This window comes from Chrysemys picta, chromosome 11 (assembly GCF_011386835.1).
Source record: "Chrysemys picta bellii isolate R12L10 chromosome 11, ASM1138683v2, whole genome shotgun sequence".
NCBI classification, from domain to species: domain Eukaryota; kingdom Metazoa; phylum Chordata; order Testudines; family Emydidae; genus Chrysemys; species Chrysemys picta.
The window spans coordinates 43,450,761-43,475,463 of record NC_088801.1 but is presented as its reverse complement, the minus strand read 5'-3'; the positions used below and the strand labels follow the sequence as shown (position 1 = coordinate 43,475,463).

Sequence of the window (24,703 nt, the reverse complement as noted above, 5' to 3'; positions counted from 1 at the left end):
GCAGCTATTTTACATTTAAGGGAGAGGTCTTTGTGGAAGATAAAGAAATCCACAACGGCATGCTTCTACCTTGGCACCGAGGATGGCTGCTTATTTCAGTTTTAGTCAAGACTCTTTTGGGTGCCAGAAGCTGCAAAGTTTAATGCTCAAAAGAAATTAATTTCTACATCTCCATGAAAAACACATTTTGGGGGGGGGATTGGAGGAGGGGAGAGAGAATCTCTCTGTTCCAAACATTTTCTGTGTTTTAGACTTCATGTTGAGGGACAATAAGAGTCCCTGCTTCTTTATCCGACAGTATTCTTACACACACACCAAGGAAGAAATCAGGTTGCTTCCTCCATGTACTTTGATATCCCTATCTTGCTAATCCTCATTAAACAGCAGATCATCTCTGACCCTGTAATTACACGGTCTATGGAGTAATGTTTATAAAATGATGTCACTACTACAACCCTCTAACTTATTCAGTTCATATTCAAAAGTGGATCAAAGGCAAAGGCTTTTAGCAGTAGTAATGCTTCTGTGCCCCCCAGGGAGAACAGACAGAAATCCCCAAAGATTACAGCACCATAGAAGGAAGGACTCACCACTACAGCACCCCCTCACCGCTGGGCATAGCCTAGCAGTACTGTCCTGTGTTGTACCATCTGGCCTGCTGCTTCTTTTGATGTGGCCCTCCAGTCAAGTCACTTTAAAATCTCTCTCCTTCCAGGATAATAGAAACAAACATCCAGTCTCTCCATCTGAGCCCACTGGCCCATACATCCTTTTACTCAGGGCTCTCAAAAGTCTGTATTCCTTTTTGTCAGGATCTTTATGCCATCTTCCACGGTGGCTGGTAAGGGAACACAGACCCACCCTCTACATGGGATTCCAGTCCAGAGACCCTAAGACAGGTAATCAAGGCTTACTGCACCAGACTTCTTCCTACCCAGCTTTGCCACTCATCCTGCAAAAACCTTTCTGTTCTCTACAGTACTTTTTACTCCCTACTAAAGTAACTACAGAGGTTCTCCCTGTAGCCCCCTTGTGGTCTAACCTTCCTCTGTTTATCCAGCCCCTCCCCAGCTGGGTTTCATCATTAATTAGGCCTACCACAGCCTCCAGATGCAAGCAGTATTGGCCTCCCTAGCCCACATTCACCTTTTCATTACCTGTGTGGGATAGGCATCCCATCATAGGCAAACACTTTGTTAAATGACTTGGACCAAAAGTTTAAGATACTATTATAACTATAAGGGGGTGCAGAGTGACCTTTCACTATTCCATTAGAGCAAGACAAAATAAAGGGAGTTTGGCCCACATCCACAAAAGGTACTTAGACACTTAAATCCCAGTTTTAGGCATGCTAAGTGGCTGCTGCATTGGGTCCCATTGAAGCAGCAGCACTTACAACTTTTAGCTCAGTGGTCAGAACATTCACCTGCACTGAGGGAGCCCTGGGTTGGTTTAGCCCCTTCTGCCTGAGGGGAACAAAGGATTTGAACATGGGTCTCCCACCTCTCAGGAGAGTGCTCTAATCACTGGGTAAAGTTATAATGTAAGCATAGGTACTTGCACCACCCCCATATATGATGCACTGGGGAACATGTGGGGTCAGAGAGCCTGGCTGGGGAGGTGGCAGAAGCCTGCCCCCTCCACTCCCCGCCCAGGCCTGGCTGCTGGGAGCAGGGGCTGAGTTTCCACCCCCCTAGCACATGTCCAGCTTGCTCAGCCCCTGTCCACAGCAGCTGGGCTCAGGCGGGGAGCAGAGGTGGCGGGCCACTTTCTCAGGCAGCTACCAAACTGCACAAAGGCAGCAACCTGGAGCAGCCACCCAAAGCCAACGTGAGAAGCAGCAGCTTCCCATCCTCCCTGCCTGGGCTCGGCTGCCAGGGAAAGCGGCCGAGCGAGCCAGAAACGTGTCGGGGGAAGACGAAGCGGGAAAAGACAGAGCCCTTCCCCGCAGCAGATAACGCTGATGGGGTGAAGAGAGCACGGTGGTCCCCGGGCAGGGTGCAGGGCCAGGGGTCACTTGGGGAAGGCAGCGGGAGCAGGTTCTCTGGCCTCTGCGCAGCTGGAGGTTGGGGCATTGCCCGTACCCTGTGCCTCCCCTCCTGATGTGTCCGCAAGCTCGAGAGAAACACTGCTGCTGAGAGTCGCCCCAGGGCTGGGCTGGCCCCTGCTGGGCCCAGAGGCACATACTCTCCAGTCCTGTGGCCCCAGCCCCCTATGAGCCGGCGGGATTGGTTGCCCTGACTCAGGGAGGTGGGGCTGGAAGTTCCTCCCAGAGGCAACATGTGGGGCTGTCATGTGCTCTCCCCTTTTACATTGTGTCCCCCAGTATTAGCAGGCATGAGTCATCTATGCCCATCCCATTAACTTCTCTGGCAGTTGTGTGTGGATTGAGGCAGGCACCTAACACATTATCACAAGAAATGACGTAGGCGCCTAAGTCACCTGGGTCCCAGAGAGGGGTTCCTGGCTGTGGATTGCTAGCAGAGATAAGCACCTGCCTGCAGCCCACACTCAGCACCTATATATGAGAAGGGCAGGGCTTATGGCACCCCCCTCTTATCAGCATCGCTCATTAGCTCGTTGAGGTGGCTCCTTGTCTAGCGTGTTGGCTTTTGTGGATCATATTCTGAGCTGCCGGTCTGTCTCCGGCCTTGTACAGGGAGCTTTGACACCTAACTCAGGCGTTGGGGATTGCAGTGTTGTTCCTGTGATTTTTCCAGGTACCCAGAAGTTAGTCATTGCAACACTCAATATTGCAACACACGAGTCCCTTTGTAGATCCAGGCCTTTGTGCCCTTCACAAGAAGGGAAGCTTACGGATCATAGACATGGTACTAAATCCGGATTCAACCTTTACTCAGCTACAATCCCCATTGAATTCAGTGAAAGTTTTGATGCGAGAAAAATTGAATTCAGGATTTGGATATCACCTGACAAAGTGTGCTTCTGCACAGAATTTATTGTATGGGATGGTTTAAAAGACGTTTGCAAATATAGGGCCAAGTCTTGAATTCCTTACTAAGGTAAAATCTAAAACTGGTTGTATGCAGCCAAAACTGTGTTCATGAACATACATTTAAATTCCAACCAGCATTTTGGTTCAAATCATGTTTCTGTCTCTTATACTCATGAACATGTGTGTGTGAAGGGTTTTTTGTTTGTATGAATGTTTCTTTGTACACCTACCCACATTTGCTAGTGACAAAGGCTAGTTGTACATAGAGGAGAGTGCTCACTATTTTTGATAAGGTTTTTTTCCTACTTAAAAATTTTCAATCATCCAATTAGTGAGGAAAAACACTCCCATGTGACTTAGTGAATAGCCTACAGTCACAGTTTGGGAACAATCCATTGTCTGAAATGTGCTCACAATTTTTTTAAAAGCAAATGAATGAATGAATGAATGAAAATCAAAACCTGTTTGTAAACAGAAAAAGGGATAGATCCTTCAGAAAATGTATATAAATGAATAATTTGATCAATGCTGACCAATTTTCATTTAAGTTAGTTTTGCCTAAGTACAGGTTTCTGAACTGGATTATTCCCTAGTGAAGGCTGAAAAGGATATCTTTCTAAAATTTCGGATAGGTGCTAGAGAATACCACAGAGAACTGGGCATTTGGAAGCATTCGTTTGTGACAGGTAAGTTGAGCACGGACATTGAAAGATTATGTGTCCGTGCTTTCTGAGCGAGCCTGCCTGACACAGATGATTAAGGCATATAGTCTCAGCATGCAGTATGTGACACAATATAGACAAGGTCTGGCATAGATGGTGGCAGATTAAGTGACGGTTTCATTTTCTACTGCGAATGTTGACATCCATGGGGCACTGCTGCTAAAACCTTTCAAGGCAGAGCAGCAGCTGCAGCAATGTCTGCTATGCTCACAGAAAAGTCTGCCTCAGGAAAAACTAGATCTGGCTAATTACACTATGTGGCTATGCCAGAGGATTTGGTAGCTAGGGATCAAGTTGGGGGTAGGGGCTTCCACAGGGAAAGGGGGCTTCTGTGGTTCTTAAACTGGAGCAGAAGGACATGGTTCAGCTTCAGAGTCTTTTTGTTGGAGAGGTTGCCTAGGAATATTTCTACCAGCGACGAACCCAAACCAGATCAGCCAGTCCAACATCCCTTGAATTTTCAGGAAGTTCAGGTTCACATCTGATTTTTAAGGCTCTGGTTCATTTTCCAAGTTCTAGTAGTGGAATGGACATTGTTGGAGTATCTTCCCAACCTCATTCTCCTAAGCTAAGAATAATATGTTTATTTCTACTGTTTCAATTCTGGTGGATAGAGGAGAGTGAAGGAATGCAGTTCAGGATCAACATGGAGCACTATAGACGGGAAACCAGAAAAAAATAATCAAAGGAGTAAGTTGACGGGCACTTCCCCAGTTAAGTGATGCATTGTGAACAATGACTATGGGAAGTATGGTGCCAGAGGCACAATTTTTGAAGGGTCTGGGGCAAAATTGGTGAAGAAGAGTTGCCTGCCCAACACTGTATCCATCTACACTGTTATGCATCAACTCTGGTGTCTAAGAATTTACAAATTTTTATTACAACTGACACAACAAGATCTCAGTATCTCTCTCTGTCTTTCCTTCCCCCAGTCTCTTAGGTGGTATTTTGTTGTAAATATGTGATTTTAGTGGGGTTATTGAAGGAAAACTGGATCAAAGAAGTGGCACGTTACACTGCCACTGATCATGTGGGAATATTCAAGCTTTCACAGACCATCTGGAGGAGGGAGAGACAGTACACTCAGCCCTTCAAGGGACAGAATGCTTCATGTTGCTCCTCAAGCAACAATATAGTCAACAGAGCAGTGTTATTTACAGGCCACAAAGGAAACCCCATCAACTCCTCTGCTGGAATGACAAGTCAATAACAGTTTTTGAGAGAATGACTGAATAGGTGAAATAATATTGGATGAAATGAAGTCACCGGGAGATCTGCCATTGACTTCAGTGGAGCCAGATTTCACACATTGAGTTCAGAGGCTTTTCAACATCACCTAAAAAAAAAAAAAAAAAAGGTGGTGAACTATTTGTGCAATTACACAATTTTCAGATAAGATGATGACAGAATTAGCTGGCCACTACACGGAAAAGGAATGAGTGGTGAATGAAGACGCATATTCAGAGCAAAGGAAATGGATTGAAAAGTTGGCAAATAAGGTAGAAAAGACAACCAACAGAGTGAGTACAGCAAATCTGAAAGAAGATAAATGGATAATTTAACAGCCATTCAGTTTTCAAGAAAGACAAAGAACAAACTATATTGCATCAGAAAAGGACTAGAAATGATGATGGATGAAACACTTTTAAGCGTTGAACTCAACAGAATCACAGTTACCTGCAGAATTCCCCAGCTGAGGATAAATTTAAAGACCTAAATAAGGATATGACACTGATATGGATTAACGAGTTTTTCAAAATCTATCTAACGGCAAGGCAGAAGGCATTGATCGCTCCTCAAAACAAATGTTGAAAGGAAAGGGATAGAGTCATCTCATATTTTGCCCAAACTGTTAAAATATGTGGGATCAAGAGCAAAACCAGGAATTGCAGAACCAAATAAAACATTACATTGGTATTCCATCTTCTCATGGGAAAAGGAATATACTGATTCCTTGGTTTTATTAAGTTATTATGAACAGATGGACTAGCAGTTTGCCTAGAAACTGTAGCAACACATCAATTGAGCTATTTCAATAGATTTCCAATCTCTCAGTCACATTTCTTCCCTTTGACAACAATTTTGACTCTGATCAGAGTACGCTTTTCTACAAAGCACTTACATGTATAATATACTTTTTCTTTATTATAGCATATGGGTCATTTTTATCAATAAAAAAGTTTGTTTTATGAATCCATCCAGCCATAACTTTATTAGAAACAGATATTGCAGCATTACTTTTCATAGTGTACAGAATGTTTTGCTATCACCAGAAGGAAACTTTAATAACTGTTCAATGCAGAGGATGTTGCATATATTTTGTGTGCCATATCACCCCTCCTCAGTTTGCTCCTGCACCATTGGGGGTCTCTACATCCAGGTGGATTCATTCCCTAGGGAGGGCAGGCACTGTGTTCTTCACTGCCCTCCTTTGGAAGTTTCATTGGAGATAGCAGCTGTAAATTATATTGGTAGGCTCCAGAAAACTTCACTGGCAGAAGTCTCGAAGGAACACAATGATTAAGTGCATCTTCTAGCTGCGCTAGCCACATACCTTCCCGGGCAAGATTTTGGGGGCTGTGCTCGTCCCTGATGGGCTACCCAACATGGGGAGAGTGCAGTCTTTTTCTACAACTGCAGCCTCCTCTTGTGGTGCACTTAACTCTTTTGGAGTTTTAAATCTGGATCTGACAACAGAAGCTGAAACAAAACAAAAGCATAAACAAAGCAAAGTTCTCACACAACTTCATAAAGAGGCTTCTGGAAGCTATTCAAACTGTTGTCCTTCATCTTCTGTAGCAAGGCTCCAGAAAACAGACTTCTTTTAGCAAGAGAGATTTGTTTATCAGTACTGTATGTAGCGATAGCAAACCAAGGGATGATTTTGGTTTTGCAGAACATCTTCTGTCAGACTAAAGCTGTGGGGGCTCAGCTGCAGGTCCCATTTTCCTCTGACCTCAAAATATTCAAGGAGTTTCAGATAAATGGTTCACCTTTGGCCCATATATTCTTTTATGAAAGCCACATCAGCAAAACTTGGGGTCCAGTTCAGCTCTGTTGTGACCCCATCGACTTTAGTGGAGCATCACATATTTCTACCTCATCTGAATTTCTCTCTATGGCTTTCTGGTCGCTAACTCTCCCTTCCAAAATCAGGAAGTTCCTACACAATAAAAATGAGTCATTAGAAATCAGTGGATTCCAAAGCAGAGTAAACACTGAGACCTATAACATTCTGACATGCTCAAAATAAAACAGAATTTTTGTGCTCTTATTGCATAGCTTGCTTTATAAATATTAGACCTGCAGCCATACTTCCTTGGGCTGCAATCTTGTCAAAGCTGATACATTAAACAAGGTCAGAACTGGTCAATATTTGGATAGGAGCCTCCAATGAAAATCCTGGCACCTGCAGAAAATGGTAACTGTGATTCAGTAGGTGCCATTCTTTCCCTGACTCAGTTTGGCTTTTGGTGAGATGCTGAGTTTGATTTACACAGCACATTGGACTACCTGAGAGAGGTCTTCTCTCCCAAGCCACACTGCTCTGGGGACCCTTAAGGAAACAGTCGTCCTGAGATTTAAACTGTCTGGGAGCTGTTAGCTAAGTGCTCTTAGCAGAGGCTCCCCAACTCTGGAACTTACCTCACTAGTCTGACAGAGCTAATTTATTAACTGTTGGAGCACAGGGCAAGACCCCATCTCATACCATAGGCTTATGCCTGCAGTGATTGGATGTAGGGCTCCAGCGGAATGCTTATTTGGGCAAATGTATTTTTCCTTTGCAAGCTGTGTTTTATTAAATAATGTCCATGTGCCAGGAATTCATGTTTGGAGTTTTAGTAGTAAAGGACACAAACAGTTTAGTACGTTCTTTTAGCAGCAACTTCGATGATAGAAAACTCAGCACCCTTTCTGGTAACTTTGTCACCAGGAGACATTCCTTAAACACACTGACTGAGCTGCTGTCAAAGACCACAATGGTCCTGGTTCAATGCTCACCTCGTCTATATGGATATTGAACACAGGATAGATTCTGATCCTTTACTCATGCTGACTAGCATCTTCCTCCATGAGTAGCCCCATTGACGTAGTCAGCAGGGATCAGATCTTCAGAGCATGAGGGTGCCATTATTACACAGCACAGAACACCACACTAAGGGTATGTCTGTACTGCAATGAGAGGTGTGATTGCACAGGTGTGGGTATACCTGCACTAGCTTTAATTAAACTAGTACGGCAAAATAGCAGTGAAAATGGAATGGCACTTGCCTGCCATGGCCCTGGCTACACACTTGCATTGCCAGCCCACACTGTAGCCTGTCATCCATGTCTTCACTGCTAGCATAGGAGAACTTACTCAAGCTGCACTCACACCTCCACTTGCAGTGCAGGCATACCCTAATCTTTACTCCACCTCTGTAAGGTCGGCAAGATTTACTATCCACATTTTACAGATGGGGGAAATGGGGTAGCGGGGTTCATTAATCTGTCCTAGGCTGCAGAGGGAGTCAGTGTCAGCCAGGATAAAAAGTCAAGAAATCCTGTCCCTCGGTTCTCCGCTCAGACTACTTGACTATATGCACCAGTTAGTAACAGGCAACATTTGTAACAGCTGCAGCACAGTCTGTTAAAGCCAGTAGTATGCCAGTCAAAAACGTATCTAATCTTACCCTCTTTGATCCCAGGCATGCAACACTGTTTGCCATCCTCCCATTGATATTTTCCTGTTTGCCTTCATAGCCTTAACTCTGCCCTATTATGCATATGCATTATCACAAAGCATTATGACAGCTTCCATGACACAGTCACACACTATTTTTCAAGTAATAAAAGTCTTTGTCAGACTTTTTTTCTTACACCTTTGTCAGCTGCATCCTATAAAATGAACAGTGAATATATAGAGCTCCTGCCTCATTCACTATGCATCTTTTACATGAACTTTCCTTCTCTCTTTGTGTGGCCTATGCAGAGTAACCAAAAGATACTACAACTGAGGGAAAAAATTGTGCGATACAGTACCATTTGAGAAACAGTATTTAATCATATATTTAAAATCTGCAATATATAGACACAGAGGGGAAGAGGTATATTTATACGTGCCAACTTCACTCGTATTTCCTAATTTTTGAGTGCCTCCTAGATAGCCAACATGAATGTTTTCTTAACATTTTTGCAATGGAAGATGGAGACAAACAGCATTTACACTGGCTAGGATAACTTTATAAATATTAATCTTGTGGCCCAGTCCTGCACCTGTTATTCATGTGACTAGACAATTAGATACCATTGACATCAGTAGGCCTACTTGTGTGCCTACAGGTTTCAGGTTGAAAGTTAGAGGTGGAAACCCCTTGCCAGTGTTGAATTCTCTTCATGCTTCAGAGCATAAGCTGATCACCAGCTGGGGGTCATAGAGAAATTTTCCTAGGGTACAAAGACGAACACAATAACAGGTGCATTATTGGTGGTTTGTGACTTTTTCTGAAGCATCCAATTTCATGCAGCTGTTGGGGACCAATCCTTTGTCAATGGGAAATTTGCATCAGTAGGAGCTGGACTGGATTTTATGAACATGGACACCAAATTAACTAGATCACTGGCATGGCAGTTCCTATGAGGAATAAATGAAAGAGAAGCGTTGCATGAAGAAACAGTACTTCAAGGGATTTTCATTCAGTAAAATGGAAAGTAAATTGTAGAACAAAGAGCCAGAGGTGTATAACCCTGATTGGGCTAGAGCCAAATAAACTTAAATAGCTTTAAGAATTAATTGGTGAATTAATTCAGATCATGGACAAATGGTATGAATGTAATGCAGTAAATGTTCAAGAACCTGCCAGGGAGGAGAGAAATGTGTTGCTTTTGAGATAATTTCCCAGAAGCTTCATAAAAGAAAAGTGATTAGAGGAATTTAATAAATAAAAGAGGGCCAGAAATATAGTAATCAAATGAGTTTTTAATTACATCTCAGGCACAAATATAATCCAGTTTGTGTAGTTTGTATCAGAAAAATCCTAGTGAAATGCTTTGGTTACTGGAAAAAATAAAAGAAAAGCTAATTTCCATTGGAATTATAGTAGTAGTTTTAATTAAGAGTAGATCAAAATAAAGGGGTCTCAAAGCCAAACTATACAATACAGAAGCAGTGTTTTAAACATCAAGTCGCTGTCTGAATAAAGACATTTTATATACTCTGTGCAAAATCAGCACTGTGGAGCATTTCTAACAAAGGGTAGCTTGATAAATGTGTAACGCAAGCTAATGTTTTTTAAGATTACACTCCATATTCTGTAACTATTTATAAGAATTAATTGCCTGTGATGTAATAAGACTAAAAATCAAAGATCTGGTTTATTCTTTGTGAAATATTTCTTTTAATTTATATTACCCAATTTTAATATCCTTAGGTAATGTTAAGGAGTACATGAAGTATCCTAAAAGTATCCTCATCCTTGTTATTTAGTCTGTAAATCCCTGAGTTACTAGCCCTGTTAATATACACTTAAATCCAAATTTACGAGCAATCCGTATCTCCACATAGGGAATCAAAAAGATGTTCACAGCGCACAAAATATGTTGATTAACTTGTGATTCAAAAAGTATGGTTGGATCCATTCTTAGTACAGCTAGGGCCAATACTGTTTTCCCTTTTAGGAGCTAGGAGCAGGATTTCGTCCTTTAGGCTTAGCTTGGTCCATGTTAATGTACCCATCGGGACAGTGGAAACCCCAAGCAGAGGTACTGCACAGTACTTGTGGCAGCAGAATATCTTGGCCATGTATAATACCAGCAACTCCACCTTCATCAACCAGTATGAAGCCACCACTGCACTACCTTTGGTTTGCTACAGATAAGGATATTGACTGTGCAGCAGGCTGGGAAATGGACTGGACTAGGGCCACAGAAAGCAAAGAACAGACCTGCCTTGGTTCTAGGACCCCCTTATCACCCATACTGTACAAGCTACAGGCATTCAGAGCAGACATGCTGGCTTAGAAGTGTTATTCTGACCAGGGGCAACAGACCTTGCACAACAGCAGGCCAGTACAGAGTCTGCCAGGAACTGAAGAACCACTATGAGGCAGTGCCACGTGGCCCTAGTTCCCAGTCTCCTACATCTCCTTTAAATTCACTGTAGGCAGATATACATTATCAGTGTAAATATCTACGGCATGGGCAATGTGTAGATCATTCTGTGCTTTCAGGTCACGAGGTCTGAGTGCAGAATGCTATATTTCTGCCTCACGACAGTTCAAAAGTGGTGATTTAAAAAAAATATTTTATCAAAAATGTGCATTCATTTTCATCAAAATTTTGAAAATTAAAGACATTTCTGCCAGCTCTAGCCCTGTCTGTTGATGTACATATGTGCAAGCATTGCCATCACCATGACAAGCTGACTGCTTTGCATAGGAAGTTCCTGGTGAACTGCCATCAGGGCCTGTATGTCTAATTGCCTCTGAATTCTGGAGGGGGTTGGCTGTCCACACCAGCAATGAGTTTCTACCATAGATATTAAAGCTTATATTGGGCTGTATCACATAGGTTTGCAAAAATATATAGTGCTCTGAAATAAAGGGCTAAAACCATAGAGCTCAGAGGTGGGCTAGCTGCCACCAATAGAAACATTATTCATTTAAACAAGCTAAGTCCTAAAATGTTGTTACAAAGTAATGAAATGCCACTGTCAGGCAATAACATCTCTGGACGTTATTGGGAGACCACTTTAAGCCCTGTCTCTAACCCGTCCCACTGGGCTTCATATCTTACTCCATGGCAACTGCATAGTTGAAGCACTTCACAGTAGATTTACTCCATTCCCTAGACAAATCAATTAGTTACTTATGTTCTGATTTTGAAAAATGCTGATCACTTGCATTTCCTACTGAATTAACTGACATTGCAAGTGCTCAGCACATCTTAAAATCAGGCCATTGAACTTTAATTATCATGCAGGAACTCAATTAAAAAGCTACCAAGACTTAACTTCAGTAGCTAACCGAGTCCCCATGGCTTGCAGGGTACCCATATTAACCCACAATTCTGAACAATCTTCTGGGCTCCTGGGGCCATTTTAGCTGATTGCAGGGGAACATCTTGGTGATTTGGTTTAAATGACAGGATTAACAGCAAAAAATCCATTCCTACTCACCCCTCTATTTTTAAACATTCTGCATGCCTATAAAATTAATATTTGTTGTCTGATCCTTCATTCTCCCTTCTCTCCCCATTCCTCCACCTTTTGCTTCACACTGCAAACATGCCCTTTACATTCCATCACAGAAAGCAGCCTATTCAACCTGCTAGTAGATTGTTAATGAAAAGGGCTGCACAAAGAGCGATTACTCTTCCTTTATCTGAAATCTAGCACATCTGACCAATGCAGGGCTCCATACACTTCAGACTTAGGAGGCATACTGCTTTGTCCAGTGCTGCCTGGAATCTCCATAGCAGGCATTGTGCTTTGCCATTCTTCTCTAAGGCCCCCTCTTTGGAAATAGTGTCAGAGCCAGGGTACAAATGGTGACTTCTCAAGCATACATACATAGTGCCAAAGTAAAGGTTTTCGGTTAAAAGGAAAATATACCTCTCTAGTAATCTTCCTGTGAAGATCTAGCATGGCTATGTCATTTGCGGCCTGATCCAAAATCCACTCAAGTCAATGGAAAAATTCCCATTGACTTCAGGTCAAGCCCTGTGTAAGGCTGTTGGTTTCAATGAGACTAGAAAAAGAACCTACTTCTGTGCTTTATTCAAGTTGCTATACACATTCTTTATTTGACTATGTGCAGCTTACGTGAGTGTTATGTGAACTTCTAAACTCAGCTGAGCGGTGATGCAGCTCCAGCCTTGGAAAGCACATGCGGGTGCTGACAGTTGCTGACTGTGATGGGTTGCTTACCCACATAACCTGAAATCTAAGCTCCCCCATCATCAAGGGGATCAGAGGCTCGTTCATGTGAAACCCATGAACTCTTTTCAACTTTGTGCATCTTGTCATTTAACTAATAAGCCTCCTTTTCATAGCTACCAGCAACCAAGGGACTGATCCTGCAACCCTTACCCTTCTGAGTAGCCCCAGCGATATCAATGGCATGACTCACAGGAGTAAAGGAAGACTAAACTATTTGTGTTGCGAACTTGCATGATATTACTGTCTCATTATATCTGGTGTTTTACTTAGAGCCCCAGCAGATGGAGACAAGTGATTACGTGAGACTCTTGGCTTTCATTTCAAACAAAAAGTCAGGGTGAGATTCTATGCTGAGCCTCTAAGGGTATGTCTCTAGCCCAGGGGAAGGCAAACTTTTTGGCCCGAGGGCCACATCTAGATACGGAAATTGTACGGCGGACCATGAATGGTCACGAAATTGGGGGTTGGAGTGGGTGAGGGCTCCGGCTGGGGGTGCGGGCTCTGGGGTGGGGCCAGAAATGAGTTCAGGGTGCAGGAGGGGGCTCCAGGCTGGGGCAGGGTGTTGAGGTGCAGGGGGGATGAGTGCTCTGGCTAGGGGCTCTGGGGTGGGGCTGAGGATGAGGTGTTTGGGGTGCAGGAGGATGCTCTGGGCTGGGACTGAGGGGTTTGGCGGGCAGGAGGGGGAATCAAGGCTGGGGCAAGAGGTTGGGGCATGGAAGGTCAATGGTGTAGGCTCCTGGTGGTGCTTACCTCAAGCAGCTCCCAGAAGCAGCAGCATGCCCTGCCTCTAGCTCCTATGTGAAGGCACAGCCAGGTGACTCTGCGCGCTGCCCTGTCCACAGATGCTGCCCCTGCAGTTCCCATTGGCCATGGTTCCCAGCCAATGGGAGCTGTGGGGGGGCACTTGGGGCAGGGGAGCATGCAGAGCCCCCTGGCTGTCCCTACGCATAGGAGCGGGAAGGGGGATATGCTTCTGCTTCTGGGAGCCGCATGGAGTGGGGCAAGCTCCCGACCCTGCTCCCCAGCTGGAGCAGGGCAAGCCCCAGACTCCACTCTGGGAGCCTGAGGGCCGGATTAAAACGTCTGACAGGCTGGATGCGGCCTGTAGTTTGCCCACCCCTGCACTAGCCCCGGGAGCAGCCCAGGATCAGTAGGATGCATATAAACCATTCCTTTGATCTGCGAGCCGCTTAGGGTACGACTAACCTGCAAAAAAGGTGTGTGCTTACCCCAGGGTAGCTAACCCACATTCTCTAACCCAGGTTTAAATAGCAGTAAAGGCACAGGAACTTGACTTTTTACTCCAGTTAGCAATTTGAGTTCAACCCCAGGCTCTCCTATAGGCTTTAACTCGAGCTGCTAAGCCCAGTGGCCATGTCTTCACTGCTATTTTAACCAGAGTTAGCTAACCCAAGTTAAGAACATACCCTAAGTGACTCAGCACAGAACTCACAGCTCCAGGAACTACAGGTGCCCCCTTCTGATCGTGGGCTGCCCCAGGGGCTGGAGGGGCCTTTAGCAGCCTTCCCAAGTTACTCTACAGGTCACACTGCTGCCTGGAATCTCCATAGCACTGCATGCTGCGGCCCTGCTCCCACACATACCCTGTATACACCTGGGAATTGTGAAAGGGTCCTTGAGAGAAAGTCTTATGGCTGTCTGCCCCAGTTCCTACAATGGAAAACATTTCCCTTGTCTGCATACAGGACTTTTCGAGCTGTTGTACTGGGTAAAGGAGCAGTGTAAAGAGGCTGGAGTGGGGGTGAGGACATCACCCTAAGTTTCTAATCCTCATGACTGTGGAGGGACGTTTGAAAATGTAACCTGACTACAGCCTGAAAGCTCAAACCCAGAAGACAAATAAAAAAGAACCTAAAATGTATTGTTTAAAATGTTTTGATTTTTAAGCCAAACTCATGATTTTTGAATGTTTGGGGCTGTCAATACTGGTGCAGCTAACAGGTTCCCTTTATCCAATTGTTCCCTGTACGTTGGCTCAGAGAATCAGAAATATTGTCAGTATTTATTTGTTTTTTTTCTCTTCCTTTTTTAATCTTTCAGTCTCTAGTGAAGGTGAATGTGAAACTGAAGCCCATGTTGGACTCTGTGGCAGTAAACAGGGGTAAATGGGAGGAGCTGCACCAGAAAACACTTCTCTCCCAGACAGTACCCTCCTCCTCATCTTCCAGCTTTACTTTGTCTCTTGAAGACATACATTAAGCCTGCGAATGTCAGCTGCTGTTATGATGACAGATGTCTGAAAGGCAGAGTTGTAAGCTTAGTCACATCATTTTTAAAAAATGCTTCCACAGACATGATTAATTGATTGGCTATAATTTTGCTGGCCATGGCTTTTACGTAGGAGTTCAGTTGGTCTGAAAAGAAGGCCTGTAATAAGATGATGCTGATATCTGGAGTCACATGGAAGATACACCACAAGAAGCAGTCATTCAGCTCCACCACATTTCAACTGCTGCTGTAATAAAAACCAAAACACACACACACACACCAGACTGAAATACAAGAACTTACAGCTTAATAAAACTAATAATACAGAGCAGACTTGGAATGCACATTTATCAATGCATATGCAAGGAGCTGCAGGAAAACAGAATAGTGTGTAATTACTTTGTTGTTTTGCATATTTTCAGTATTTGTTATGAACCAATTATGCCTGCTTTTGTAATGTTCTCTCATTCTTCCTTCCTCTTTTATGCTTGAGTGTTCTGAAAAGCCTGCTTTGTATTCTACAGAAGTATTTTTTTACAACAAAGCTTCTTAGTGATTGATCAGGGCCTTTAGAATTGCCTGTCTTTGCTACATTTAAAAACAAACTTTATTATCTTTAAAAATACCAACCTGTCCCAGCTCCCTTAAGATATTCATATTAACAATGCAGTGAATTACTTTGCAGGTGGAAATTTGTATAAAGGCAAAAATTATTGCATGGTAATTTGGGTTCATTTTTTTAGAAATACTATTTTAAAGCATTCATTTTTTAAGTTGCACTGTCCCCCAAGGAAAGGACTAATGGCCTTTAATGAAAATAGGATAAAAAGGAAATGTATTTCCTTGTTCTAGAGAATCTGCATTGAAGAATTTACTATGGATGTGTCTTTCTGATATAATTTTCAACAGAGATGAATATTTTGACTATTACACATAAGAAATGGCGGGGGGCAATAGAGTACCATCACACTGGATATGGACTACCTCTTATTTCTCTTATCATCTCTTTTACCCTATTACAGCTAGCAGAAAGCAAATCCAAGGTCACATATCTGATAAACAGTTGCAAATAAAATTTTAATCAATTGTGATAGATCAAGAATTCAAACATGTCTAGTTCTCAGTGACCACACTAGCACAAGAAAGTTGGCCTCTTCCAGTTAGTGCAGAGATCCTTGGCAAAACAGCTCTGTAATCTGAGACTGCTTGCTCTATTCCAAGCACCTGAATACAAGAGGACACATGATAGAATGCTTCCCACCTTTAGGGCTTCTTAAGCATGAAAGTGCCCTATTGAGGAAAAAAGAGAGTTACTATGGTCATCAGTTATTGGAGACCATGACAATGTCATTTTGAAACTAGGAATGCCTACCACTAGGTAAAAACAGCATAATAAAGTAAAGCCAGATTCTGATCTCTTTTACCCTGGTGTCAAACCAGAATAACTCCTCTAACTTCAGTGGAGATACTCTGGATTTTCATTGGTATAACTGAAATCAGAATTACGCATAGGACCAGATTTTCTAAAGAGCCAAGTACCATCCTCTCCTACCTAGGCACCTAAATCAGGTGGGCACTGAGCACTTTTGAAAATCTGACCATCACTACCTAATTGACAATTTTAAAAAAGATGTCCATTTATTAAAATACTTTGTACGACTTATAATTTGTGTAGACATTAGAATGCCTCTAGATTCCAGAACCACTGCAAGAAAATCTAGTGATCTAAACTACTGAACCATATCATGTTTGCTACCAAAGAGAAGGGGGGGGAGGGGAAATCTATGCTATACAGAGATGAATACCTGCACTGTATGAACTTGTTTCTGTTACCTCTCCACCTCCTCACTCCTTCCCCAGTAATGAAAAAGCTGTGATAGTCTGCTGTAAACCTGTATAAAACTTATTTATAGAATATTCGCTTTATGGGAAAAGCAGAGACCATGACTGACTTGGTACTACTGGCAGCTATACATAGCTTTCCTGAATTTTGATATTGCATATTGGTAAGTGTACCATAATTTAAAGTACATATCCTATAGCTTCCTCCAAGGTTGAGTTTTCTCTCATTTCCTTTCCTTTTTACTGGCTTCAGTGCACTGTTGCCCATAGCAACACCCACTGGCAGTGATGGGAATTCAACACTGCTGCAACCTGACATACAGTTAAGGCCTTAACAGTGTCAACCATCAATCAAATGGCTATTTGTAATTGCCTCCATCTATTTCTCCTGTCTTGTTGTATCTTTTCTATTGTGGGTCAAAATTCAGAAACTGCTGACTAATGCAATGGTTCTATTCCTCCACAACAAGAAAGCAAATGAAAAAGTGTAACAAGATCCTCATCAAATTCTGCTTTCAAACACATTGATGCAATTCTGTTGAAATCAGTAGGGTTGTACTTACTGGTGGAAGTGAGAACAGAATTTGACCACTATTGTTTTTAAGATTGAAATACTAAAGTCTTGAGGGGAAAAAAATATCTTATCACTAAAGTTTTCACACTTTTAGCTCAAAATCCTGGCAACACATTTGCATTTTTTCAGAAATGGGGGAAGATTCAGTACTGGTTCTCAAACTTAAGATGGTGTCAGGGACCTTTTTCACTGTGCGTCAGCTTCATTTATAAAGGTTTTGGTGTTTGTTGGTTGGTTGGTACAAAAACAGGTTTTCTAGAGAAACTGAAACTTTGCCTGAACTTAAATCTGTTTTGTAAGCTTATTCTAGGAAAAAATTACAAGAGAGATCACTGAAAAGTGTAGAATAAGGGCCAAATCCTGCAGTCCAGGCTCAGTTCCCTGTCCTTCACAGGTGCAGAGATCCAGCTGGGTTCCACTGCAAAAGTGGGAGGAGCAGATGGGGGAGGGAAGGCTTGTAGGGAGTATATATCCCTTACCTGTTCGCAATGACACAGGGAATCTATGGGGGTCAACAGGGGTTTAGCAGGACACAGGTGGGGCAGAGGATGATCGATTGGTACCCAGAAAGGAGAGCTACTGTCAGTACTCCCTCTAATTTTTCTCACACATGTGCAGAATGAATTTTGTTATGTACAGCAATATGTAGGTGATGTGTGACACATCACCTTCATATTGGTGCACATAACAAAATTAATGTAGTGGGGGTGGGGCCGAGGGGTTCGGAGTGGGCTCAGGGCTATGGCAGAGGTTTGGGGTGTGTGGGGGGGGTGAGGGCTCCAGGTGGGGGGTGGGGCTGGGGATGAGAGGTTTGGGGTGGAGGGTGGTCCGGGGCTACAGCAGGGAAAGAGGACTCCCCCCAGCTCTCTCTCCCTGGAGCAGCACCTGGGCTGGAGGGGGGCGGGGGGAAGGGCTTGTCTCCCCACCATGGCACCTCTGGGGCTGTGGGATAGGCACCCCTCCCCCAGCCGCGGCATGTCTGGGTTTGGGCTGGGAGAGGGACCCCCTCCCCCCGGCAGGTCCGGGCCAGGGCTGGATTCAGGCCATCCCTCCCCCAGCCACAGCAGGTCCCAGCCAGGGCTGGGTTTGGGCCGCCCCTCCTCTGGCTGCGGCAACTCTCAGCCAGGGCTGGGTTCAGGCCGGTCCTTTCCCTGGCGGGGCTGGGGCGCCCCTCCCCTGGCTGCAACAGGTCCGGGGCTGAGTTGGGGCTGGAGGAGGGGCGTCCCGGCCACACCAGGTCTGGGTGGGGCTGGGTTCAGGCTGCCCCTCACCCGGCAGCTTAGGGGCCGGGCTAGGTTGGAGCCAGGGGATGGGCGCCTCTCCCCTGACCACAGCAGTTTCCCTGAGCGGTGCTAAATAGGCTGCTGCACAGCCGTGCAGCTTACAGGGAACTTAGGCTACTATAGCCTTGCTCAGCCCATTCCCCAGCCTTCCTGTGGAGACACCCACCCACAGCTCAGTAGCCACACCAGGCAATGAGAGTTCTCAGTCATTTGTCCCCATCTTCAATGACAATTTTGCCAGAGTAAAGACTATGATTTGCCTATAAAGTATTTGTGGCCCATAACAACAAGGTGCTGAACACCCTTAATTCATGTTAAAGTCAGTGGGAGCTGTGGATGCTTAATTCCTCCCAGGAGGTGCTTAGCAGGATCTGGGCTCTGGCCCAAGGTTATTTACAAAAGTTGGAATGTGTTGATTAGTAGGATTTGTGCCCATCAAATAAAGAAATGATAAATTATACTATAGATGAGTATATTCCATTTTAGCTCAGGTATTCATTGTCACTGGAAAAGCAGCTGCATTTTCTGGCCTGGTGACCTTCTTAACCTACTTCTAGTGCACTGCATGTTTATGAACATGCCTAATTATCAACAAAGCCAATACCAGTATTCACAAAACACTTTTGAAAACTGCAGCCAGCAGTGCCTGATATAAAAAATAATTAGCAGGATTTAGACAGTTCACTAGTTCATGCTAATATAAATAAGAACGTTTCAGTATACATACCGAATGTGTTAGTTGGTCTTTAGTAAAATTAAGGAATTTCTAGGTATAGCTAGATATTTTGTGTATTCATTAAAATTTTAGGACTAGCTTTAAGGTTTCATGATTACATAAAACATCTGTCAGAACAAAATTAACAGAAGGCACTTCAGGTGCTCAGAGTATCAGGAAATGGGAAGTAAGAAAATGATACTGGCCTTGCTCAAAGAACATATTAAAATTATCTGGATTGGTTCTACCAAACAATGAACAGAACAAGATGTAAATTAGCTAAAATAAAAGGGTCCAGAAGTTATCATCAGTGATGTCCTATTGAATTTGACAATTCTGGGATACGTTCTATATATTACCTGTTACCTTTTCCTTCTCGGTTTTGGATTATGAACCTTTTGGATTTAATTTTTAGTTTATGAGCATGTTGGACATTGCATCTTTCAACTCTATGGGAAATACTGTTGTAAACAATCGATCCGTCTGTGTGAGACACATTATACACTTGAACAGACATATAAAATGTATTTTTTTCTACAGTAAATGGAGTCTATGTACTGTAAAAATGCATAACTTGGGACTGAAATAGTGTCCTTTCTGTTTCCTATTGTAATTCCATTTCCCTCATTGTTTTGCTTTAGTTTTTGTCAAAGAATTCTGATTCAACTTTTAAAAAACAGCATGTTTTTGAAATGGATAAATTGGTTTTATTTGTCTCACTATTAATAAATCACTTTAATGCTATCCTGTAATTTCATTCTTTTTCAGTGAGGCCTATCTAATTATCAGGGCCTCATCTACTAATTACTCATTCACACAGAAAGAGTAGAAGCACTAAAAACATCTTTGAGGGGTTAAAATTTCATTTTTTGAAACACAAACCTGCAGACCTTATTCATGGGAGCAATCCTTAATTTCATTGAGTTGCTCCAAATTTACACTGTTATGACCAAATGCAGAATCCGGCGCCTGACTTCAATGGGACTGTTTACGGGTGGAAGGATTACTCACACTAGTAAGGGTCTTTGGTTTGCAATTCTTGGGATGAAGAAGAAGAAGAAGAAATGGTACATCTACTTAGCCATTTCTATAACCCATGTCTTTTAAATTAATTTTAAAAGTTCTAAAAATATGTTTATTTTGCTCAATAAGGGCTTTGGAAATTACCATCAAATTCTTGTATGACACACAAATATCTTGCTTCATCTCAGGCCCTGCTATTTATGGGCTCTGTTGTGTTGAAAAGGGTATGTCTCAGGCCCAAAAAGGGACAAGATATTAATAAAACCCTGATTTATTGTTACAACATTAAACATTTAGGTGTGGTCTGGGTTTTGTGTCATGTTATGCTGGCTCACTCTTATTGGAACAACCACCACTAGAAATCTTTAACCTTTTATTCAAGATACAGAAAAAGGAGGAAAGAGTTAAAGCATTTGAAATATTAAGTAAAGCTTTCAACAATATATCTTAATCCCTTTAGCTGCAGAAAGTCTTTATCCGGGGAAAAATCCATTTGACAGTCTTTCAGACTGTATTAACTGCCCTTTTTAGGGAAAAGAGAAGTTAGCTGAGATAGTCTGAAGCAATTGTTGGAGAAGTCTGATCCCATTTCTGTGAAGACAAAACACGCATTAAAAGGGACAGAAAATAACAGCAAAGATAGAAGATGCAACTTCTGTCTTTGGTGCCAACTCTCACTTGAAGCTTGCTGCTAGAGAAACATGGGCACAACAAATGGTTTTATCAGCTTCTCTGAGACCTGACCGACTTGTACCAGCCTCAGACTGATTAAGACACTGCTTTTATCTGCCTCACTGGTCGCAGTCTCAACCCAGCATTGCAAACTCCGCAGTGTTGGCCAGCTAACCCGGACTGTTATTAAACAGAAGGCAAAAGGAGAAAGCTAGGAAAGAGAAAAAAATAAGGTAGGAAAGGAAAAAAAAGACACACAAGAGAGGGAGTCAGGAAACCAAGTCTCACAGTCTAGGTGTGATTTACTTTAGACTTAGCCAAAGCCACTGTAGCAATGTCATTAGTTCCCTCTATCTGGCCCAGTCTGATCAGGACACCTTTCAGGATCAGAACAATGAAGGCCAAACAGTATTGTTATGGTGGATCCTGGGGTCTCAGGAGACAGTGGGGATGGCAGCCATGATAGTAAAGTTTGCTCCTTCTATTCTATTATATGAGTCAACAGTGTAATACTCTTGCAAAAAGAGCAAATATAATTCTGGGATGCATTAGGAGTGTTGTGAGCAAGACATGAGAAGTAATTCTTCCGCTCTGCTCCGTGCTGATATAGCCTCAACTGGAGTATTGTGTCCAGTTCTGGTAGCCACATTTCAAGAAAGATGTGGACAAAGTGGAGAAAGTCCAGAGGAGAGCAACAAAACTGATTGAAGGTCTAGAAAACACAACCTATGAGGAAAGATTGAAAAACTTGAATTTGTTTAGTCTGGAGACGAGATGACTGAAGGGGGGGGCGTTATAACAATTTTCAAGTTGTTACAAGGAGGAGGAAGAAAAAATTTTCTTGTTAACCTCTGAGATAAGGACAAGAAGCAAGGGGCTTAAATTGCAGCAAGGGAGGTTTAGGTTGGACATTAGGAAAAACTTCCTAACAAGGTAGTTAAGCACTGTAATAAACTGCCTAGGGAGGTTGTGGAATCTCCATCATTGGAGGTTCTAAAGAGCAGGCTGGACAAACATTTCAGGGATGGTCAAGACAATACTTAGTCCCCTGCACTCATGGTAGGACTGGACTAGAAGACCTCTTGAGGTCTCTTCCAATCCTATGATTCCTGCCATATTTGCTCCAAAGTCTCCTTTTCAAGGACCTCAAGGAGCTAATGAATGGAATGACAGCCCCTGATTATTTTGTCTACCAATTAGGTAGAATTTCTGACACACTGATTTTGGTCCATTAATTTCTGATTCTATTCTCGTTTTGTTTACCAGTTATGATCTTACCAAAATCGTTGGCTGATATCAGCATACCCACTTCTTTGGATTAATTCATTCAGTCTTCCCATCTCCCTTTTGTATCTTTTTCTATCAATATTTATTGTTATAGGTGATTTTAACATTTGATGAACTTTCACACTTTCCTACAACTACGCTCACAATTGAGGTAGGGTTGCTAGATGCAATTACTACAACAGACCCATCTCCTTTCTGTATCTGTGGGGCTCCAGGATTCTAAAAAGCACTGGGAGCAAAAAAAGGCTGTTCAAATGCTTTTTGGCTTCATCTTCTCTTCTCCACTCCACAAAAAAATCCCACAGGGATTGCCCTGCTGCGTTGTTTTAGATTGTACCACTTCTTATTCCATGTGCAAAACACTCCAGGCTACCCTTTAAATTTAGGTGCAGCCACAACTTGAGGAGCTGGAAGAACCAGGCCAGCAGCAGCATCAGGCAGCAGAGTAGAGGTGAAGACGCCCCTTGCATCATGTGGTTCTGCTGACGTCTGTGCATTCAAGTAGCAGAACCCATGGCTTTTTCAAGAAGTGGGTGAGGGGAAGAGTCAGGGTGGACAGATTTAAATCAAGGCAATTTAAATCACCAAGTGGAAAGCTTTGATTTAAATCATCTATTTAAATGAACTTTTCCATTGATACTTCAGTTTTCTAAAGAAAAGTGCATTCTTATTGGTAGATACAACTATTAAAACATACTGATTTACAACTAAATAGCCTTAACACTAGATTCAGTACATCTTTTTGCGCCCTAGGAGGATACACTATAATTATATAGCTTAATATTTTCATCTTCTTCTTAATTGTACACTTTTAGTATGTCAGAAAAAGGTGAATAATATATGGCTTATTTCCTAGATAATTAACTTTTTGCTCATGATTTGTGCAGATAAAATTTATTTTTATTAAACAAAAGTACCTTCCATGTTTGGGGTACATAAACTTCTCTTAGCAACATGTTCCACGTTTCCAACTAAATGATTTATTAAACAGAGGGATTAAGTGTAGTCAGTGAATTAAACTGATTATTTCAGGTCAGTCTGGGAAAATTTTCAATATGCCTAAGTAAAAGTGCCTGGAGCTTAAGGTTATACACGCCTAAGTCTCTTGAAAATGAGACAGTCTCCTAAATTACTTAATCTCCTATGATGCCATATCCATAAAGCTAGACCTCAAAGTTAAATATTTCCCCCCCAGATTCTTTATTTAAAAAAAAAAAAAAGCAGTCTTTAACTCTAACTCAGACTATTTATAGTGACTCCTGGGCTCAGCATGTTTATATTTTATTTAAATGTATTATGTATAAGTAATTTAACATATTTTGTATTAAACTCAGATTGCATTTTAAACAGAAATTATTTAAACAGACATTTTATTATTTTTTTAAAAAGAAAAAAAATTAAATAAACAAAAAATCCAATTTAAATAAATAAAAAACCCCACTGATTTGTATCCAACCTGAAGTCATGACATTTACTTTTCCACCTACTAGAGAAAAGGCTCCAGTATTTAGAACTGCACAAATTTATCCAGGCTGTCGGGCATTTTTTACTGGCCGAATTCTGCTATGTAGATGGGTGCAATTCCTGTTGAAGTCAGTAGCAGTTGCAGCTGTGTAGCGGAGAATTCAACCCATGGGACTAGATCCACAAAGGACTTGAGTGCCTAACTCCAAAAACATAGATCCTCAAAACCTCTGTTCAGCTGCCGTCTAACCCTATAGGCATCTAAAGTCACTTGGCACCTAAATCTCCATCGGTGGGCACACAAAGTTCCCTAAGGCACTGGAGAGCTCCTCAAACTAGGCATTCCCTGCGCTGATCCAGTAGCCATTGCCAGAGGCTGCCTAAGAGCACACCTACCGAAGATACTGCCCAGATCATAGTGATGGTGGTCACATACCTTATATCCACTGCCCTAACTACCGGACTCTAAGGTATTCTGGGAATGGGAATCTCTCCTGTTGAAGCTGTTCTGCTTTGTATGGAATACTTAAATATTCACTGGCGTAGGGGCTGGAAACAGGATCTCCCAGGAGAATGCACTAATCACTGTCCATAGTCATTCTCACTGTCTCTCTAGCCCAATGAATATTATTTTATGCAAGTGGAACAGCTTCAGTAGAAGAGAGATTGACCTCACAATACCCCATACCTCCGCACTGCTCCAAATGAGAGAGAGAGAGCAGGTGTGTATTTGACCCAGAGTCTCGCACATGGGGAGAATGAGGCTCCTCCTCAGTTTTTGTTTTTTGGAGAAAGGGTTGACCTTGCTTAAGCACTCAGGAGACAGTTCACGGCTGTGAATCCTGAGCAGAGATCATCATCTCCCTCCAGCCCAGAATTAAGCACCTAGATCCTTATGAGGGAGAGGGAAGCCTCGGCCCTGCATCTCTCCTAGGCATTTTCTACTGGCTATCTTAGGCAGCTTCCTGCCCAGTTTGCTGGCTTCTGTGAATCCCATTTTGAGATACCCAACTCTCCCT

The 24,703-nt window shown here is 42.7% G+C and overlaps 1 protein-coding gene across 2 annotated transcripts in view; it reads left to right on the top strand.

Moving 5' to 3' along the window:
* PDE11A (phosphodiesterase 11A) overlaps positions 1–18,001 on the top strand; it is a 217,662-nt gene extending 199,661 nt beyond the window's left edge. For both annotated transcript variants that reach the window (XM_065561907.1, XM_065561908.1), the window contains exon 20: positions 14,657–18,001. In XM_065561907.1, coding sequence (XP_065417979.1) covers positions 14,657–14,815 — 159 coding nt within the window. In that variant the 3' untranslated portion in view covers positions 14,816–18,001. The remainder of the gene's footprint in view (positions 1–14,656) is intronic.
* Positions 18,002–24,703: the final 6,702 nt, after the last annotated feature.